The sequence below is a fragment of the Lepisosteus platostomus genome, chromosome 4 (assembly GCF_059453375.1).
Source record: "Lepisosteus platostomus isolate fLepPlt1 chromosome 4, fLepPlt1.hap1, whole genome shotgun sequence".
Taxonomy (NCBI): domain Eukaryota; kingdom Metazoa; phylum Chordata; class Actinopteri; order Semionotiformes; family Lepisosteidae; genus Lepisosteus; species Lepisosteus platostomus.
In genome coordinates this window covers 68,225,407-68,247,958 of record NC_142614.1, presented here as the reverse complement: position 1 = coordinate 68,247,958, position 22,552 = coordinate 68,225,407, and the positions used below count along the sequence as shown (strand labels likewise).

The following is a 22,552-nucleotide window of genomic DNA, read 5'->3' as shown; positions in this document are numbered from 1 at the left end:
CAAATACAAAAAATATTCCATCTAGAAGTCAAGATTAAGGAGTCTAGAAAATAACCCCTCTATCGGTTTGATCAAACAGTGTTTTCAAAAATAAAAAAAGTGACATTTCACGCAGCGCGCACACAGTGGGGGAACAGGTGTGCAAGTCAATCTCCAAGGAGTTGACAACTAAATTAGCTCTATCCTTTAGAGAGGCTGCTCATCTGAGCCTTCCGGGGTTCTCTATAAATACACATGTGTAAGTTCACAGGGACTCTCTCCTCTAATAAAACCCCACACAAGCTTAAGCTTGCGTCCCCGATATCCAATTGCACGAGCACTGGTGAGAGACGGGAGGTTAGAGAGGGGTCAGAGAGGTCGCACTGAAAACACAAAGAGGTAGTTGTTGCAGAAAAGTCCGGGAAGCCCTTTTATAAAAAAATAAATGCTTAAAGCCTTTATTTAAGGACAGCTGTTGATGTAATACACAATCGACAGCCCTTATTGAGGACAGATCATTTCACCCACAAGCCCTAGAAAGAGTTTTCCTTTGAAAACCATTGAGGCGCCACACAATATGAAGGGCCTGCTACTTATAAGTGTTTTGACACCTATTTAATAATTTTTATTATATTTTAAAATGAATAAATATTAAAGCGGGACAGTGGCTCGGAGGTTAGCATCACTGCCTCTCAGCGCTGGGGCCCTGGGTTCAATTCTGGACCTGGGGTACTGTCTGCGTGGACTTGTTCCTGTGTTCACATGGGTTTACTCGAGGTGCTCTGGTTCCCTCCCACGGTCCAAAAACATACCGGTAGGATCATTGGCTTTTGGGAAAATTACCCCTGGTGTGAGTGTGTGTCCTGTGATGCGCTGGTGTCCTGCCCAGGAATTACCCTGCCTTGCCCCGTTGCTTGCTGGGATGGGCTCTGCCTCCCCTTTAACCCTGTATTGGATGGATGGAAACATGTTTCTTATGTTCGATTTTCAGATTTTGAATGTCCAATCAATATCTGAAAGATTTTGAATCTTAGTAGGAGCCGCGGTAGCTCAGAGGGCAAGGCTGTCTGGCTCCTGCCCAGAAGGTCCCGGGTTCAATCCCAGGTAGGGGGCAAGCGATGTAGCCTTCTGGGGGTAATAGGCAGACCGGAGCGCGATGCTGACCACATCACCTCCACCTCCTGTCTCAGATGGTGGAGAAAAATGGTGGCCCTTGCCCCCAGTTCCCCAACGGGCCTTTATGGCCTGAAAGGGGACCTACCTTCCTACCTTAATCTTAGTGTCACAAGTCAAGAAATAAACTCATGGTTATAAAACAAAACAATCACAGCTTTACCCTCAAAAACAAAGCTAAATCTAAATTGAATGCAACCTTTAAAACCTTTGCCATTTTGTCGCTCAGCCCTTCTGTAGTACACAATTTGATCTTTAAAATTAATTTGCTGGAAAAAATACTCATCACAACTGATTTATTCAATTTAGATTTTTCCATGCACTAACAGTTCCTGCAGAATAGTTCCAGTAACCAAGGTTTTGCTCTTCATCTTAAACACAGAGTGAAAGGGTATTGAAAATTCAAATGGAAACAAATGCTAATAAATGATTCTGTACAAGCTCCAGCAGGGAGGTTCTCCTGCTCACACAAAGCACAAAATGGTTTAGCTCCAGGAAACGTTAAAGGTTTATTGCACAAGAATAGTCCAACTCCTAATCTGACATTTGGTGATCTGAGCCTTCTTACTTTACCAAAGAGCAGGTAACAGAACCTTCTCATCCATGGAACTCACTAATCAAATACATTAATAATAATTATAATGTCCAGGACAAATATAATTTCTGGACACTCCACTCAAAGCGCTTTACAGGTAATGGGGACTCCCCTCCACCACCACCAATGTGCAGCATCCACCTGGATGATGCGACGGCAGCCATAGTGCGCCAGAACGCTCACCACACATCAGCTATCAGTGGGGAGGAGAGCAGAGTAATGAAGCCAATTCATAGATGGGGATTATTAGGAGGCCATGATTGGTAAGGGACAATGGGAAATTTTGGCCAGGACGCCGGGGGTTTTATGTCTCATCCGAAGGGCGGCGCCTGTTTACAGTATAGTGTCCCCATCACTACACTGGGGCATTAGGACCCACATGGACCTCAGGGTGAGCGCCCCCTGCTGGCCCCACTAACACCTCTTCCAGCAGCAACCTTAGTTTTTCCCAGGAGGTCTCCCATCCAGGTACTGACCAGGCTCACACCTGCTGAGCTTCAGTGGGCTGCCAGTTGTGAGTTGCAGGGCGATATGGCTGCTGGCTTACACCAAAACTACTGATATTCTTAAAATTCTTATTCTAAGCAGAACCCTGCTTACTGTTCCGCACCGAGTTACATTATGCATGTTATCATACAGGGCTTGGGTTCTTTTTTGAAAAAGCACTTTTAAGACATCTCATTTGCCCTGCTTCTAATGAAAATAAATGCTTTCACATGTCTGCCTCATTTCTTCCAAGATTCCTTGTTCAATACCGATGAGACTGAGTGAAAAAGCAGACTCTCTTCCACATGTCAAGTGCTGATATGTTACACATATTTAATAAAGGCTTGAATCTGCTTTCCACATTTTTAACACATAATAGCAACACCTCTCTATGCTCACGCTATCACACTACATCCCTGACATGCTGGAACTCATGGGCAATTAGCTTCATTCATGTAGGAGCTACAGGGAACCCAGCTTGGCCCCAGGCAGAACAGCATGTGACTCTTTCCACAGTCACTGGCCTGGTAACCACAGAGAAACTAGTGTACGACAGCAGCTCCGCTGACACCCATCGTTCAGGAATGTTGCGGCTCCACACGAGCTGTGCACCTCACACACCAACATCCCCCCTGACAGAAGAAAATCAATGGAAAGTGCAAACAGTTGTCTTACACACCTTAACCTCAGTCTTGCCGTCTGTGGAGCTTCTGAACAATGTCAATAAAGTCATTGTAATGCATGTGAAAAGCAGAAAGAAAACTAACTTCTGCTGAGATACAGAAAAAGAAAATATTGAAAAAACCTCGAGTGCAATATTTGCAGGACTTCTTGTTCTACATTTTCAGCTGACAGCATAGAAAGAAAACAATCTCTTTGGGATTTAATCAGCAGTATTTCGGCATCTCAGGCTTCATCTAAAGATTAACCATCAACAGATACAGCTCCCTTTTGTAAATGTTTCCGAGGATACTCACAACCTATGAACACTGAGACCAGACAGCAAGAATCAGCACAGATCTCTGTACTGCTGGGGGGTATGAGCTCTGTGCATGGAGATCCTAATTAAAAGCATGTAAGATATGCTATTTAAAAACGGCTACAAACAAAAAAATAAACATATGAAAGTCAGCGCAGTGCACATTCATCTATCCATCTTTTAACTGTTTTATCCAGTTCAGGGTCAGGTGGGAGCTGGAGCCTATCCCAGCAAGCAATGGGCACAAGGTAGAGTACACCCTGGACAGGGTGCCAGTCTATGACAGGGCACACAGACACAATTAACCTACCAGTCTGTCTTTGGACTGTGGTAGGAAACCCACACGAACAGGGAGAGAACATACAAACTCCACAGAGACAGCACCCTAGGACCAGAATTTAACTCAATCACTTGGTTCAATTCCCAAACCCAACTGGTGGCTAATCACCGTGCCACTGTTCTGCACCAGTATACTGTACATTCACTGAATTTACAGTGCGGAACAAATTATTGAACACAATTCCCCAAAAAGCAGGACTGTGGCAGGTTAGTTGTGCGGTCAGAACATCGTGACTTATGAAAGCAACAAATTGTTTCATAATCCTTACATTTATACAGTATAGAGCTTTTCTGGATACTCCACTCAAACTCCCCTCCAGCACCACCAATCTGTAGCCCCACCTGGATGATACGACAGCAGCCCAAGTGCGCCAGTACGCTTACCACACACCAGCTATCAGTGAGGAGGAGAACAGAGTGAAGAAGCCAGTTCATAGATAAGAATTTTTAGGAGGCCATGATTGGTAAAGACCAGGGGGAAATTAGAGAAACTGGTTTTTTTCCATGATCACAGAGAGTCAGGACCTCCGTTTTACATCTCTTATAAAAGGAAGGTTCCTTTTTACAGTATATTGTCCCCGTCGCTATAGAGGGGCATTAGGACCCACACAGTGGAGTGAGCGCCCCCTACTGGCCCCACTAACACCTCTTCCAGCAGAACCTTAGCTCTCCCAGGAGCGGCTGAGCTTCATTGGGTCACCAGCTGGGAGTAGCAGGGTTCTATATCTGCTGGCTGTTTTATATCCAAAAGAAGCCACAATTCATAATTAAAGAAATTAAAAGTCATGAACTCCCTGTTCTCCCTCAAATTGAAGGAATGTCAAAACCCAGTTTATTCCTTGAACCCAAGGCTTCTTCTTTCATTCTCATGGCTTTTGTTTAGTGCTGAAAAATAATTGAAGTACTTTGTTGAACACAATGTCCCGGCATAACTCGGGTTTAATGAGAATGTACTGTACTGCTGTTGAAATGAAAGACGTTCATGTGGTTTATGGGTTGCGGCTCATTGAAAACTCACTTCAGGGCCGCAAATATTTAACTGCGTCACCACTTTCTGTACTGGTTTGGTCTGTACTCATCAACTATACCAACTCAAAGGACAGACTCCATGATAAGGTACAGTAGTACTCACGCTGATCCCTGCTGACAGGTTGGTGGTGGTGCTTTCTGAGATGGACCACACTGTTCTGAAAGAAAATGCCTAAGATGTAATTAAATGTCTAATGGCTGGTTTCCACAACCATTACAGAATGGACACTTCCAATAAACATTTGAAATGAAATATTTTCCTTTGTTTTAAATGTCTCAATATAATATTTTTAGGCAATTTTTAAATACTTTTTGCAAGGCAAACTTAGAAATAATGAATCTGAGCCATTAAAAGCCAAAAATATTTATACATCTCTTATTTTGTAAAACCAACTAAAAACAGCACAATTCTGAACTGTAGTTAATGACTTCAAACTTTTCAGGATTCTTTGATACAAGGTTTGCTCACCACCAGGTGTAATAAAATGGAACGAGTAAAGGTTAATTCCTAAAGGTTTGGCCTGTTGAGTTTCTTCAGGTGCAAGCATACTGAAACAGCTTTCTCCTTTCTCCCTTTCAGTGTGGAAATAAGCTTTACTTTCTCCTGTGCAGACAATGTACACCGACATTTGATCTAAATGACACACAAAACATGCATATAGTTGCATCTCAGAGAGCATGTTGGTGTCTAGTAAGAAGACAGTGGCAAACATGGGCTTAAAATAGTGTAGAAAAAAAAGCTTAGGATGTTAACTTACTCTGTCCCACAAAACCAGAATTAACATGCTGAGATTCCTGGAAGCACAAAAAAAAACAAGTAAAAGATATTTCAGGCATTGTACTTGGAATGAATTTTTAAACTGACCTGATTTTTTTCTTTTAAAAAACAACTCCCTTGTTTAAGCTACAGAAAGATAAATGTTACAACACCTATTCTCTTTCAAAGCCTAATGGGAAACTGACATTGCTTGGCTTACTGTACAATGACAAAGCACCTGCAAACCACCTTCCACCTATTATACTATGCCTTGCTCATAAATTAATGATATAGTATTTTGGGATTTCCTTAAATGGAGAAAGGCAACATTAGTATTAAGTTACATACTGTATATGTGGGTACAGGAAATACTGTACAATACTGGAAAGCAAAACCAGCTGTACTTTCTTTCTCACTTTGAGGTAGAGTCTGGATTCTAAATTCCTGTTCATTTGCAATCAGGCAGCAGTTCCATTTTACGTAGAGCGAACACATTTCTGCGAGCTGTGCTCGCTGCAGGTCCGCCTTGCAGATTCAGTGCTCAGACTTCCCTCACGCTCATTACACCTCACCGATCTGCAGGCCTGCGGCAGCTACCGAGAAGGCTCTTTGCACATCCCAGAACAGGCTCACTCATATGTCAAGCTGCTTGGAAACCTACTGTATATGAACCGCATTTAACAAAGGCCAACTCTTAAGGCTGAAAAATTTTGTCCTGAATTCCCTTAAATGTTAAATGTTCTCCAAAGACCCATTTTTAAATACTGAAGCAGAATTTAAGATGCTGATTGGGTCTGAAGCATTCTTTCCTTGTAGGTGGAATTTGAACATTGAATTAAGTCTTACAGAACCCAAATGTATCTCCAGTTACATGGATCAGTTAATGGTACAACACTAATGAACGAACACAGACAAACAAGGGGGGAGTATCAATCTTCAGGTTAATGAGGAAAAGATATCACCTGCTTTACTGCATTGTAGATTTTTCAATTCAACCTATCAATCCAAGCTGTACTGCATTTTTTGGATCATTTCCCAACAAGTTTGGAATTCCTGATATTACTGCCCTCTACTGAACCCAGCAAAAAAGAAACACTCCCCACCTTTCCAGGGAAGGGGAATTTCGATGGCTCCGATGTACTCGGTGTGTGAATGGCTGTCAAAGGAGGAGGCCACGAATGGGTCATTTCCTGTAAAAGCAGCAGCCAATGAAAAAAGGAAGCATTACGAGCCAAAAGACTCCACAGAGACGCGGCAACATCCATTTTACACTCTGGAGTTGAGGGGTTATAAAAAGTTTATTTGCTATATGGCACAGGACTCCAGAGTGATCAAGAGAGACCAAAATGGCACTTCTGCAGTGAGAAAGGTGTATTCTCCTCACAAGAAGCCAACGACAGGACCTGAATTGAGCTCGTTTAGACATACTGCACAGTGCCCTCTGAAAGTATTCAGACAGCAACTTTACATCTGGGAAAGCTCCACAAACCTGGTGCTTTCACATTACTGATTCCTATGTACTATTTGCAAAGGAAGCCTATAGCTTCTGCACTGCGATTGACATTAACTGTCTCCTGACATTTTTAAATAAATTGCAAGTTGGCATAGGAGTACTGTAGCTCCCAGGGCTGTTTCTTTGGCCTTCCTCAACATACATTTTGACACTGTGTTCAGCTGATCAGGCTATGATGATTGGGAGGAGAAAAAAAACCACCCAGCAAGAGAGGAAAAGGAATTTTTCTAATACTTCCATATTTTTGGGTGCTGATCAATGATCATTCTCATCATTTAATATGCAATTTTCACCCGATTGCAGAATTGGAGTCGGCCAGTAACTCCTTTAAAAAGCAATCCAAAATAAGCAGCTTGAACACAAACTGATTTGTGTGACACTAGAAGATGCAGAGTTTGCAGTGATGAATGTATACCTTTGGAAATAAAACATCTGAATAACTGGAGGTTACTTGTGTTTAAATCATAAAAAAGTGAGCCTTACAAAGACCTATCTCATTCTTAACTTGTGTTAACAGAAAGAAAACACAAAAGCCTGAAGGAAAAATTACTCACCCTTAGAATTTCTTCCACACAATGGGCCTCATTTGACAAAGTCTGTAGGAAACAAAATGTAGAAAAAACTAAATTTAGAAAGAGAAGGAAGCAAATTGAGAAAAGGTGACAAAAACTGCCAACATCGAACTGAACAGTAAAATGAAATAAGCCCTACACACAAAAAAAACATGTCATTCTTACCTGGCACTCCACTATTTCTAGAAAAACACATGCAAGATTTAGTCAGTTTTAAATATGGATTTTCCTTGACTTTTCAGTTCTGATTTAGTGCTCTAGACATGTAGTCTTCCATCAGAGCTTGTTCCTTGAGAAAGATTTTTTGGTTGAAAGGTTGAAATTTGAACACCGCCAACAGCAGAATTCATTACACTGCTAAAAAGACAGGAGTACCATCTGAGCCGGGTCTCAAAACAAGGGTCATACCGAACCTGCAGCTTCTGTTGAAACAAGAGTCTTCTCTTTCCCGTTTAGAAATTTACTCTTTGTGTCACAAGTTCATAATAGTGCTGGAAGCCCTTTTATTGAATAAAAAGGTTGGGGAAATGACAACATGGTCCTTAATCCTACCCGGGCTTCTTGGCATGCCGAAGAGAAACGAGCAGTGCTGGGCTCTCACCACGCACAACAACGGAGAGCAAATCAAATCATTGCACTCAGCATAAAATACAGACCTCGAAGCACAACAACTGAATCGGAAAAATTAATTCTTCTTCAATGAGTATTTAACTGCAAGGAAGCCTTAAACATATGGAAACTATAGGCTCCATACAAATCAATGCATGGCACAGATCTGGACAGTCAAAAAGCAGGAGTGCCCTTTTAAGGTATAAAATAAAACAGCTGCCCTCTTGCTGTTCCTGGGTTACTGAGGGCACTTTTTCATACATTTTTAATTTATTATACTTCAAAAAAACCTTAAATTTAGATGTCAAGTTTCATTTTTTTTTTTCTTAGGGTTTCGTCATAGTTCCAAGGATTGAGATCTCTGGGGGACGGGACAAGAAAAAAGTATCTATACATTTAGGTTGATCTTTCATTTAAATACAATTCCAGCATCTACAGGAGGCCTGTTATATCACATCGGACACAAGAGGTCAATTCTGCCAAACATCTAACAAGCAGCATTACAAGGAAAAGTTCAGTCCGGTTCCGTTTCATTCAACAAGGGGACACTGGATTTTAGCTTCTGCCAGTAAGGAGATTCCTCTACTCTCTCCAAATCCTCAGTTCTCAGTCCCCTTTCATCCGAAATATATGACATGTTCCGAATGAGACAGAGCTTGTCGTGGAGACCTAAATCCCCAGGCAATGAAATCCGTGTGGGTGTTGAACAGAAACGTAGCATTTGGGAGACATCTGTTCCGTGTTAAAAATAGTACCCCAGAGCACATCTCCACTCTAAATAAGTAAATCGACTTGGAAGGATCCAATGCACAAAAGAGTGACTTTGCAACACATACCGCAAATAACTAAGCTTTAAGCAGCTGCAATTACTTTCTACCATTTTTTATATTAAAAAAATGACACGGGCGCATCATTCCATTCTTGGCCTTCAATTTCACATGCATGAACGTCAAACCCGTGGAATAAAGTGTGTGGAGAAGTCTTGAATGAGCCCCTCATGCACTGCACTGCAAATTAAGCACTGCAGAATTTTAGAAGTTACTACCTTTCTAGGCAACAGGAAGAAAATGGCACTTGTGTTGAGATTTGCTATTCAGCCGCTGCTGCACACAGTTCTTCTAGGGGTAGGTTTTAAAGAGACTCCCAGCAGTGTCCGAGCCTTGTGCAGTATGAAATTGCTTTACATGCAATTTTGAATATCTCCTCCACTGACAGCCCAGCAGACAGGCTGCCATCCTGCACATTTGGTAGCTAAGCACCTTAAAATCTGGCCCAGCAACTTCCTGAGTCTCGGCCACCTGACTGCGGACCAGCCTTTACCAGACTCCGAAAAACTGACTCCTATTCAGTCTTAAATGAATTTTCAGTTTTGATCCCATACCATTGTCCTTGTTTTGTTTTCGGAGTTTAGACCTTGGGGTCAACCCAAAAGACCCCTTAAAATATGACCTACTGTACCCGGATCCTCTCTGTCCTCCTCGTTCTAAACTAAACAGATATTTAGGTCCTTAAAATTGTCTGCATATGACAATCCATGAGAGGAGGAATCAATCTCGTTGCTATTCCTTCAAGTCCTTCCAAGTCTATATTCGGTGGCTGGGTGACCAAAACTGAACACACTCTTCTAAAGGATATCAGAGGGATTCTTTTTTTTAATTGCTTCCCCATGCTGTCTTGCTGGGAGTCACAGAAACACTAAGATCCCATCGCGTGTGGTTGCCTACAGCTCGAAACCACCACTGTAGTGGGGAAAGCTCATGTCCCTACTTCCTGCATGGATCACTTCGCACTTCTCAACGTTAAATTTCATTGTAATATTTCAATCCATAATCTTAAACCCTTCTGTAATCCCAGTGTCCCTTGGGTCCCAGTATCTGTGTCACTCTGTGCTGTACTCCTTCTGCTTATTTAACAGCCTTGATAAATAATAACAGAATCTAAACGATGGATATAGATCAGGAAGAACGACAGGCTACGGATCCCTGCAGTACACCATAGCTCCTATCAGTCTAATTAGGGGCTATGCTCCTTGAGATGACATGCCTTTTCACATCTGTTCATCAGTTTTCAATCCAAGTGCCTGCATTACTCCGGACTCCTACAGCTATTAATGCGAAATAAATGAATTAACCATTAATGAAGACCCTATCAAACATCTTCTGGAAATTAAATTGATCATGGTGTATGCTTCAGAGAAGCCCATCCAATCCACAGATATAATCATTACTATATGGATCCTTTTAATTATTATAAAAGGATAATAAGCCCGTTAGATATAAACCCATTAGAGCTCTGCTCTAGTCCCTGGTGCTCATTCAAAGAATTCAATAAATGTAAAATAAGACACTTTTGTAAATAACATGCTGGCTCTCTTAAAGATTAATTTTGTAACTCTTCTTCTAGCTTAGCGTCAAGGACTGTTTCCTCGGTTTTGTCAGTAATAAAAAAAAACCTGATTTGTCTATTTTTCACTGGTTCAGTTCCCCTCGCCTCCTTTTTAACAAACTGCCAATTTCAGAAACATCTCATCTCTAGTGACGGTTGAAATATCCGAGTGAAAAAAACAACATCCCTCTTTTGATTCAGTAAAACTGGGAAAATACAATCAGATCCTAATGATTTATGATGCTTATGATGCAATAGTTCCTATAATACCTCATTATCTGTTATGCTACAATTATTTAAAATTCTTGGAACTCGTTCTATAACCTGGGCCATATTATGGCCACCATCTTCCTTCATTCCCCTGCGTGGAAGACAAGACCCTTGTTATTTCATTTCAACTTTCCAGTATAAATACCAGAGTAAACAACTGGTATTTACTTTACCTTTTACTGTTCTTTCACAGTATGAAGACGTTTTTCATCACGTTTAGCCTCCACTCCTATACTATTTTCCAACTCGTGACAATTTTAAGATTTTCTTTCAGTTGTGCCTATAGCTCAGATCAGCCTTTTCCTTTTTTTTTTCAGTCTTTGGCCCCTTCATGCAATCTGTGCTTCTGTGATTTGTTTTTTTTGTTTCCTAATTTCTCCCCTAAACCATTTAGGCCACATTTTCCTGTACTTGGGACATGGAGGGATGAATTCATTTTGAGCTTTTAATAGGTTTTTGTTGCTTCTCTTTGCTCTGCATCTACCTGTACCCTGTTCACCGTTCGTGAGCTCTGGTCCATTCTTCAGTCTGTTTCCCTAAAATTATGAACCCTAGCTTTAGTCTGAAACTTTAGAGCCCTTTCCAGTGAGCATCAAAAGTTACCATATTACAGTCACATTCCCCCTGTAGCTCTGTGGCATTCACTCTCTCTGGCTTGTTAATATGAGTATCTCCTGTAGTAACTCAGCTAAGAAGCAACATCTTCAACCACATAAAAAACATGTAATTCTAAACATGGATAAATTCCAACACAATATTCCAATTTACATGTGGTAAGTGAAAATCCCCCATGAACACTATGTTGTCTTTGGTGTCAAGACCCAGTAATAAGCGAAGTTCACTCCTAGTACAACAGTCATACCAGTTTTTTTGGTAGCAAATAAGATTGTGCATGCACACTGAACTTACAGTAATTTTGAAGCAATTAGATGCAGACAATAGGAAAGGGGGGTTTATCAGAATCAGCAAATTATCATTTAACTACATCTGTTAGCATGTTATTATAAAGGTGTAGGGTAAATGAGAAAAATAATGTCAGTTTGCAATTCTAATAGATATAACTGAATTATCATGTAGCACTTCATACAACACAAACATAACTAATATCAGACACACATTTAAACACTCACCCACTATTAAAGTCAATCAATATGAAGTAGTGCAAGAGATACGCATTTTCCGAACCAAACAAGCAAAACGGAGAAAAATGTGACCATTTAAAGCATTCAACACTGAAACCGAAATTCACTTACCTAACCTTGACTTCTACCTTTCCCATTTTCACTAAGGTCTACATACAGTATAACATGGCTAACAGCCGTCTGAAAGATCAACACCCCCTGCACAACGTTATAGATTCTAATTACAAACATCTCACAATTGCATATAATTCTAAGCGCGTGAAATATACAAACATTTTTTAAACAGCCTGATACAGGACAGTTTTGCTTTAGCAGCACTGAAGGTCTCCCCGTAGGAAAGGCACGTTCACCCAATGACTACTTTCACTCTGCCAAAAAGAGATCATGGATATCCACACGACATTCCATTTCCAAGCATTCCGATTCTAAAAAAAGATTTTTAAGTTTTAGGTTCTTTTACAACTTGTCACAATAAATCGGAACAGGAAAATAAGTATTCACGTATGCTTTTAAATTCTGTCTCTATATTGTGGGTGAAGGGGCTACTTAAGAAAAGGTGCTGTAGCAAGCTTGGGCTGCACAGCTGCTGGATAACACTGAAAAGCCTGCTGCTTACAAAAAAACTACACAACTGCATCTCCTCTGGGCAGAGCGCGGGCAAGAACTACTTAATTAGGCCTAGTTATTTCCTCCATGGCTAAAGGTGAAAATACACATCTGAAGTTGAACGGGTTGGCTTAAAAGGCATCTGGAAACACTCGGGCAGCAAATGAAGTTTATAGTGCTTAAACCCTGAAATCGCTACTATTTAATTACCACCCTGCTGGTCACCGACTCTGCAACTTCCATTTCTCCTTAATGCCTCAGTTGTGTCAAACCTCAACCTCAAACTGGTGTAGAGCTCACAAATATGTGGACGATTTACTGTACCGCCCTCTCGGAGTTTTGCAACCTTGAGGCTCCGACGACACAGAAACCTTGTTCCCTGCGATTAGCAGTACAGTGTAATCGGAGCTGATCTTTTCATTCCTTATAGTATACACAGCCATTAGATGATTTTACATAACCAATGGAAGCATACGGGGAGTCGCAATTATTGGGTCACCTGAACTATCTTTGAGCTGGTCAACGGATCATCCAACAGAGGACAAAGTAGGCCATCATTTTACTGCAGATGTTTCTCATGAAATTGTCCGACCCAGTTAGGTAAAACGTACCCCAGACTTAGGACCACACGTGTTCAGTAGACGCATATAAACCTTAAATCAGATAAGAAAACGAATTCCTAAATTTATGATGACAATCTGGAGAATACCCATGCAAACAGCAAGGTACTTTTACTAGACAAACCTCAGCCTCTCCATGCAGAAGGTCACTAAACACAAAACTGAAGGAGTTTTGTGTTTAGTGAAGCATCAATGATCCTAATCATACACCGTACAAGGAAACAAGACAGTCAAACATAACGGAACTTTCAAAGACGCCAGGTGCACCTTACAAGTGATTAAGAGCACAAAAGGTAGAGGATAAATGTCAAACCAGTGACTACTGAAGTGCCAGGAAACGTCAAAGTCGCAGGTTCAAATGCCATGACCCAAGCATCATCTCTTTGCAGACTGCACCCAGCTGATCACGGCTGTGCTGCAGCAGTACCTGGCAAAGGGAGATCGCCTGCGTTAGCCAAGCCCTGTCAGTCCTCATCAATGCCATAAGGTCAACTTCTTTTGTACTCGAAGGCTCACAGAGAGCGTCTCATTTCCTCTCCAGCACGGAGCCAGCAGGCTGCAGTCAGTCCAGGGTATAACAGGCTTGGCTGCCAGCCCTTGGCAGAGTGCAGGGTTGCTTAGCAATAGCCACCTACCCATTTGGCTTTTCTTTCCCCGAGATTATTTCCATCGAGAATGACAACTTTTTAGTAGTGAAGCTGCTAGAGTCGGGATAAAAGCAGTACAGCAAAGCGGCCGGCCTGCCATCATGGCGCTGTAAGGAAATGCAGTATTTAAGTGGTGGCTGAACGCTGACATTTGTCTAATTTCTGCTGTGCCCAACTGCCTGCCAAGGCGTTAATGAAATACACCATTCACTCCAGGCAAGCAAAGCCTTAGAAACCGTGCAAGGGGGAAACTAGGTGTCGAACGCTACCTTTTCTTAACTCTATGCCTTCAGGCATTCAGAAATCTTGATCAAACTGAGCAGCATCAGCAATATCACTCAAAGGGGAGGGTATTTGTAAAGATCAACCTTTGTCTCATCTCAACGGTGCTCACATCAGCCTTCTGCATGCACTCTGTAAGAGAAGCATGACATGCTTCACTTGCAGCTCCTCACGTGTGCCTTTTTGTAGGTTTGGAGGTTCTTGAAAATTCACCTGCAATTAAATTCACTGTCAATGAAAAGTTGAGCAGAAATGAGATGGCAGGCAAGGATAAGGTCTCAATAGCCATCGTACTGCATCAGCGTCTTGTTAGGCAGTTTAACAAACTGATAATTGGAGAGCATTGATCTTTCACTATTTAAGCAAAGAGGTTTTGTCTGTCCGTCATCAAAAAAGCAATCCAGCATTTACTGGATCCTATCTCCTTTATAGTTATGTATATACATATCCTTCGTGTCATCAAGACGCTGTGAAACTAGTGGGATGCAGAACTGTAATTTTGTATTTCCCGTGATTTCTTTACCATGTTTTAATTACAAAGCACTGCCCTATAAAAGTGGACCGCTGTAACAGAGGGATATCTCGGCTGAAGCAAAGCAAAATGAGACAGGAACAACACAACACCTGTATTCAGTGACTTGTCTCACTCGTTAACATTGTTGCCATGGGCTGGAAATATCGTGGGGAAAATGGGATGGGGATTCGCGCTCGAGAGCGATTCAACTAACAAAAATGGACAACTCTGTTGGACAGCACCTAATTAACCAATCTGCACTCAGCTGAAACGTGTTCAAAAATGAATCTAAGTTCACACTGTAGTTACTGTAAAGGAGCTGAGCATTCTCAACGTGAAACAGCATGCAACAGAAATATCTCCACTCTAATGCTGTGAAGACTGCCTCACACAATGAGCGTATAACAGGGCACAAACAGTACAGCTAATTGGCTCCATCTCAGCCTTGCTGTTACTTCACGTTTTTTTCCTCCGGTTATAAACAGAATGGCAGCTATAAAAGACTCAGGGACTGTTTACTGGGCATAAACATAGAATACTGGAGTCTATCTATAACCCCTATAGACTGGGAATTCCAATTCAGAATGCACTAGGGGTGAAGAGTCCATGAAGAGATGCACCTGTTACTCATTAGTAAGACAGGGTCTGTGCGCGTACACAAGGCAGGGCTGCCCAAAGTCAGGGATCTAGGCAAAAGCATTCCGGGATAAAATAAGGGACGCCTGGGAATTTTCTGTTTGAATTTCTGGTTTCCGGTAAATGGATTATTGAGCAATTGGCAGAAAAGGAGAAAATCAGATAAAACCCTCAGTATGACAAAGAGCATACAGGTTTGGTTACTTGTGTGCTCCTTGCACCAGTTCTTGAAGAGTATAGCAAAGAGATATTTGGCATCTTCCAATTATCCTTTACTTTAAAAGAGGGGAGCCCCAGTCCAGCTCTAAAGATTGGGAACACATACTAGTTATCCATCAATTAGGAAAGTATTCTCTTAAATTAAATTAAGCCCTCTGGTCCTTGAGGGCTGAGAGCTCATCAAGAGTTTAGTCCCAACTTATCTCTTACTTAAGTTACTTAAATTACTTGCAGAACTGGTCATAATGAAAAGCTTCCATGTCCTAGAGAAATTGTTCACTTAACATTGACCTATGAAACCTGCTGGAGTAAAGCCATCTTGATCCTAAGAGCAAAGAAAAGTAATGTAACAATGCATCCTGACAGTGCAGAATTCAGGATGCAATATGATCCTGTTTTAAGCGTGCATGAATATACTGGGCACGTTTTCAAAGACTACCAACCAAACAATTACTGACTTGTTGCCCTACCACAAGACTCCTAACTTACATTTGCTCTTTGCGTTTTGACCAAACGTTGTAGTCATTCTCGTCACAGTAGATCACAAAGGATCGTGTCGGCCGGTTAAATATAAGGAACATGACTTAGAGGAAACATTATGAATACCAGTTTTTAATGTTAAAGGAATCTCTGGATTAATTCATGCTCATCTGTGTAACAGCAGGATGTGCAGGTCACCTGCAGAAGACCAACTTTTCAACCACTCTGCCATCTCTCAACTAATGAGCTGAGCACATGTTCATTCTATCCTGTCTTTCAAAGACAAAGAATAGATTCATTTGGTTTCATGCTGACCAACTCGGAGACAGAAAAGAATTGCAGTACCCTGCAATCACAACATTCCTACTTGCCAGATGGAGCAAAAGTTGAACAGAAGCATATCGTCTTCTCCAATACAGAACTAGGTGTACACTATAAAGAAAAGTGTCTTTACAATAGAAACTGCAATCAGTGAAAATGCAAATGCGTACAAGCCATTTCTTTAATGGGGCAACAACGTCACAATTCTTTTAAGTGCCTTCCTACTCCACAGAGCAGTTTGGGTACTGCAAAAACCTGTAATCCAAGCTGTCAAATTAATAAGTCACACCCAAGATGTGCCCTTTCCTTCAATAAGTATAGTAGCCCAGGGCTGCTGTGGTTAGAATAATCACAGCACTACAGTCTTATCTGTACAACAAACGTTGGGGACCTACAAAAGGCAATGGTGTTAGATAATGTGGCGCATTATATCATTTATTCTCTTCATATAGTATTCTTGAACCCCAATGCAACATATTAGGATACATCCACCACGAGCAGGTGATTAATAAGCAGACCTTTACCTATCGGCAGTGTATTGTGTACTGACGTGCAGCTCCATATTTAAGACATATTGGACCTCTCTTTATTTTTACTTTCATCACCTTGGAAACGGTGAACTCCCTGCATAGTGAGTGTTTCACTGGGCTGCTAATCCACACACCTGCTTTATTATTTCACTTCTGGGTGGAGGAATACCTGCTCCACAGCAGCCAGCCAGCCACAGCGCAGCCTACAAGCTGTCAACGTAATGCAGCTGACTGAGCCAACCCATATCAAGAATCACCGCTGTGCCTGCATCATTCATCCGGTAAATACCCACCAGCGAAACAGCAATTAGAGGTCAGGAAAAATCTCAAGGTGACAGAAAACACCAAAAAAATCTGCTAAATGTGTCATGTCTGAGGTTTCAAAGTGAAATAAGCTTCACGTTTAACTCGTGGTAGAAGTGCAAAGAACCAAGCCACACGTATTTTGCGTTTCTGTTAGGACACATTGCAGTGTGAGATTGTAACACACACACACACACACACAGTAGAGGGAGAATAAAAGGCCTGACTTTTTCCAAAGAAAGGCAATGTTTACCTAGAACCAAGTTCCCCAGAAATGGCTGAACCTGGGCGTGGGACTCCGGCAGTAAGCTGCCTGTACTTGCTGGCCAGGGACACAGCAACCCCGCCACTTACATGTCAAGATAACTTTTAAACCCGGCTTACAAAGTCAACGGAGCTCCTCCTTCACAGACCGCATCGCGCAAAGGTCGTTCATTTCGTCAAGAAATAAAAAAACTTAAGGATATCCCGGCAGCTCAGTCAGAAATCGGTACGGTATGGATCACAAGCAGGGTCATGCCGATGTCCAAAAAAAAAGAGAGAGCCTTCAAAACAACTGGGAACTGAATAGGTGTCCATAGAAGAAATGCACGTGTGTTGGGAAAAGACACCAGTTCATAACCAATTTCCGAGCTCAGCCAATCCACATTTTACATGCCAACCTTAAACTAAAACCCTGGTCTGTATTTCCCTTGTGCCAGGGGCATAGCCAGAGGGGTCGCAGACACCCCTAAATATGGTCCTGCTACAGCAGCCGCCACCCCATTTTATATGCGACCTAAAATCACAGATTTTCTTAAAATTTATCAACAAAAGAAAAGGCACACATAGGAAACGATTCTGGAGCATCTCAAACGCGTCTGTATGAGCGCGCGCGTGGCCTGAGCTGCAGAGGGCCTGAGCTGTGGGCAGAGAAGCGGCGGTTCGCTGGGGATCCCTCCCGGGCGGCTCGGTGAAGGCCGGGCGAGAGTTCGCCAGCGCTGGGAAACAGGGGCTCACTGGTGTAACTGGTGCAGAGGAGCACAGCAGGACACCTCTCAGTAGAACAACCCGTTTTAGGAGGCAAATAGTGTCTTTTAAAAATTGCCACCCGTCTCTCTGCCTCCCCAAATTTAAAAATCCTGGCTACCCCAATACTTATTTTGCTCTCATACAAGGCAGTGTGATTAAGGCTCCTTCTGGTACAATCTGGCATTGGCTGAGCTGCCACTACAGACAGCTACCATTCACCTGGCTAATCAACATCTTACCCTCAATGTTTTGACACCTCTGAACACCTCACGATTAAAGAACATGCCACCTTCTCAAAATTAGAAACATATTTAAAGTAATATAATTTCATATCTGCTTACAAAGAGGATTTTTTTTCTCTGAAAGAGAGCAGTTCCTATTGTCATGAAGTCGCACAAACGGAGCCGTGAGTCACCACACAGCTATTTGTTCAGGATTAGGCCGTCCTGCAGGGAAAAGGGCTTGCCTGTTCAGCACGGAGAGATTAAACTTGTCAGTGTTGCCATGTGCAGAGACGATCAACAACGGAGCCACAGCTGCAGGTGCACCCAGCCTCGGGAAGTGTAAATAGCAGGCGGGCGTTTTGGAAGACCAGCCTCGACTAAACAACACAGGGGCCAGGCCGGAAGGGACGGACTGGTCTGGTCTGGTCTGTGCCCATCACGTTTCGCCCGAATCGAAACATAGCGACAGGGAGCCGAGAACGAATTCCAAGTCAACAACGAGAGCAGGGGATTCAACTTGTTTGAGGATGTCGGGAATCGATCCAGGTGCACCTTCCCGCAGCATTCCAGAGCACACGGAACACGCGAGGGCCGACTGCTTTCCCCTTCCGTGTCCGATGAAATCCGCCGACATGTCTTCTTGGCACGTGTGTGCAAAAGCAAGCCAAGTCGGATTCTAAACCAGGAAAACCTCTACATTCTGTTACTTGGATCTCAGAAACGGGGAAAAAGCCCAAGGGAATAAGCCGCTCGGGGAAAGAATGAAAAAGCACACCGCTCGGACGCTACAAGCGCTTGAGTCCTCTCACCTCTGCCCAACTTCCATAGCGGAGGACGCAAGACAGAGCTTCCCAAGTCCCACGAAGGACACGAGTTTCTATCCTTTTAACTTTGTAACATTCATTAAATTCAAGTTTAATTAATTGTTTCAACTTTTCTCTTCTTGCTGCCCAACGGTTATCTAGCCCACCTACTTACTGCACTGCTCTTTTTACCATATACAGAAGTGCACCGAGAAATGACCAGGTGTTTTTTTTTAAATAATTAATCCTCTTCGGTTATCTTTCGTCTGTGGGATACAGCACCCGACGTAGTTCCAGAATGGTCAACCTACTGCACGTACAAGGTGGAGCTACCCAGAAAACCAAACTGTACACACTGCAGCACGTGTGGCATATGTACCCTGTACGTGCCAACCATAATGCTCTGCGTTTTCATACAGTTGTACTTTCTTTTCCGATTAATCAGAATTCTTTTACGAACCTGCAATAGGAATAAGTTGAATGGCACAATTATACTAAAAAGCAGATATGCAAGCTTCATGTACTTCCTCTGATTTAATTACATTTTCCATGCTGTTTTAGAAATGGTAAATTCCATCATGTGTTTATGAAAAACACATGCTGTACACATTTGGGGCGTCTCTTCTTTCAACCCGTGAAACATTTACCTAAGAAAATCGGAGGTGTGCACACTGTTCATCATAGGTTAAAAACAAAAATGAGATCATTTGCAGCGCACTTCTGCTTCAGGACTGTAGTTTATTTATGCAGTCTTGATGGTCCACAAGGAGATAATGTAGCAGGAATTAACTTAAGTATACCAGCTCTCGGAGAGAACGAACATACATCATCTGGAATTAATCTATTCGTATAATCCACTACTTTCCGATATACATCCCTTTTCAACGTCTCCAGTTACCTCGGCAACAGTTTATGTTTGTATGCGAGAACATAAGAAAATAAGAAAGATCATCAAGGAGAGGAGGCCACTCCTGGCCTGTTCGGTAGTTAGTAGCCGATTGATCCAAGAATTGCATCAGGCTGTTTTAGCAAGACAGGAACGAGGCAGGGAGCCAAACGGCATCCGCGTGCTGAAAACAAACTCTCTGTTCCACTGAACAGTCAGTTTATTATAAGATTACTTTATTGTCCATATACAATTTCTTGTATTAGGAATTTGTCTTTTCGCATACCCCCGCTTGCTCTCCATGAGACACACAGACAGGGAGAGAAGCTTGGGGTCAGAGCGCAGGGTCAGCCATTGTACAGCGCCCCTGGAGCAGTTGGGGTTAAGGGCCTTGCTCAGCGGCCCAACGGAGTAGGATTCCTCTGCCGGCCGCGGGATACGAACTGGCAACCTTCCAGCCACAGGCGCAGATCCTTAGCCACAGAGCCACCGCATCGCCCTGCCCCAAAGGTGGCTGAGGACGAGCAGACATTACCTTGATGTATCCTACAGCCAGAGCCATTCGGGAGTCAAATATGAGCACGTTAATGCGTACTTGGGAAGTGAACTCTAACATTTACAAATGAAAGGAGGCCAGCTGACCCATCTAGCCCATTTGGTCATTAGTAGGTAAACGTTCCTAGGAGCTTTTTTCAAAAAGTAGCTAAGATATTGACTTCAACAATTAAGATTAAGATTTCTCAAAATAAGGCCACTACATGGCCAGGTGGCTTGTCCCACATTTTTCTGGCCATGTTGTGGTTCCTTGTTTGTTTTGAGAAATCTCTCTAGTTGAGGGAATTATGGGAATGCACCCCAAAAGAAACCAATTCTGCACTTCCAAGCCCTTCAATTTCTAAAAGCTACCGACCGTTTCTTATCTAAAGCATACAGGATTATCCTGACAATCCCAGTCACGGCAGCTTCAGGGGCAGCACAGTTTTTCCAAATGAGGAAAAAAAATGATCAAGAATGTAAGGACAACCTTGTCTTGAGAGGTTTTGTGGACTGGCCATACTTTTCATCAAGGAGATGGAAGGACAGGAAGGTGGACTTCAACTATATTATAATTTACACAGCACATGGTGTTGTGACTTATTAGGTATACTTAAAGGGCCATTTAATCATAAATGTTGAAAATATCAGGCTTCTGTTAGCCATGAAATTGTTTTCACCTATGTAATTAAGGTGTCTCACCCAGTACAAGTGGCCATAGGCCCCACCCATCCTTAGAAACAAGGATGCCTACAGTACATTTAGTAAGGCGCTTATTGTGCACAGCATAAAAGGAAATATACAGTTGTATGCTAAATTGTGGGCACTGACAATCGTTTAACTGAATCTCTAAGTGAAAAGATTTTAACACAACCTCTGCAGGGGACAAACTTAAACATGGCATATTTCTGCACATTTTAAGGCACAATTACTATTTATTCGCTGAATGTAACCGATTGAAATATCTTCATCTCTGCTGCTACCACTATGGGTAAAAAATACTCAGACAATTTCACTGGGAATCTACTTCTTCTACCTTTAAAAAACATTCTATGAAAGGATACCGCAAAAGACGACAACGGAGAAGGGTGAACATTCCCACCCCCACTTTATAATTTTCATATTGCTCAGGAGGTGGAGAAATATTCTTCTAATGTAGTATCTTCGGGCTACAGTTCTGTTCTTGGTTGCATTTCCTTACCAAAAGCAAAGTCATGGTGCAAGCCTGACAAATTTGGAAAAGAAGCAAGTGTTAAGGGGAGACACGATTATAAACTATCCTTTTACCACTGATTTTTACATTGAATTATTTAATACAAGTAACATTTAGTATAATGTGATCAGGGCTATTACAATTTCTACTAAAATATCTTAAATTATTAGGGGAAGAGTGGAGTCTTCTCCAAAGAGGGGAAAAATAAAAAAAAATGTTTTGCCTGCTTAACCAAAATACTTCAATTGTTATTAAATCCAATTTAAAATTGCCGTCTTATTTTTCAAAAACAAGAGCAACTATTAGACTAAATTATGACAGATTATGATAAACTGAGCAGCAAAAGAATCTTACTCTGTGCATTTAGGTTTTTTACGATTTTGTCTGATTATTCCTCACATTGGTGCACTGAATCACCTTACTAAAGGATGCTGCATGTCAAACCAGGTGAAACGCCGCGAACAATGTTTTTGTGCTGTCAGTATGTTGGTAGCTGTAACAGGTTACCTTAGAAGGCCTCTCCAGTTCCTCTAGTGAGGCTTTGCAGAGATCACCCTGATGGACATCTGCCAGCATACAGGCTTGCAGAATAATACATTAACTGTTGACCAACAAACCAATCGATAGGAAAGTCCAAGTGTGAAGGTCTGGGCAGGAGTATCTAGTTGCTACAGAACTCTATTCTTACTGATTAATGGCAACCTAAATGCACAGGGCTATGCTGATCAAGTCCTGGGACCTAACTGTTTGCCTATCCTGTGGACTCATCCTGACATGACAGCATTCCAGCAGGAAAACATGTCCTCATGGTGCTCATAATGGCTCTCTTACAAGAATACTCGCCAGACCGGAACCCCATAGAACATTTGTGCGGCATTTTAGGGCTCGGAGACCA

The 22,552-nt window shown here is 42.2% G+C and overlaps 1 protein-coding gene across 1 annotated transcript in view; it reads right to left on the bottom strand.

Annotated features, from left to right (window-relative positions):
- aff1 (ALF transcription elongation factor 1) overlaps positions 1-22,552 on the bottom strand; it is a 68,195-nt gene that overhangs the window by 20,445 nt on the left and 25,198 nt on the right. Inside the window, exons 4-7 of the mRNA XM_088630428.1 lie at positions 7,405-7,446; positions 6,441-6,527; positions 5,339-5,375; positions 4,684-4,738 (exon numbers count right to left, since the gene is read on the bottom strand). Of these exons, the coding sequence (XP_088486554.1) occupies positions 4,684-4,738; positions 5,339-5,375; positions 6,441-6,527; positions 7,405-7,446 (221 nt within the window). The remainder of the gene's footprint in view (positions 1-4,683; positions 4,739-5,338; positions 5,376-6,440; positions 6,528-7,404; positions 7,447-22,552) is intronic.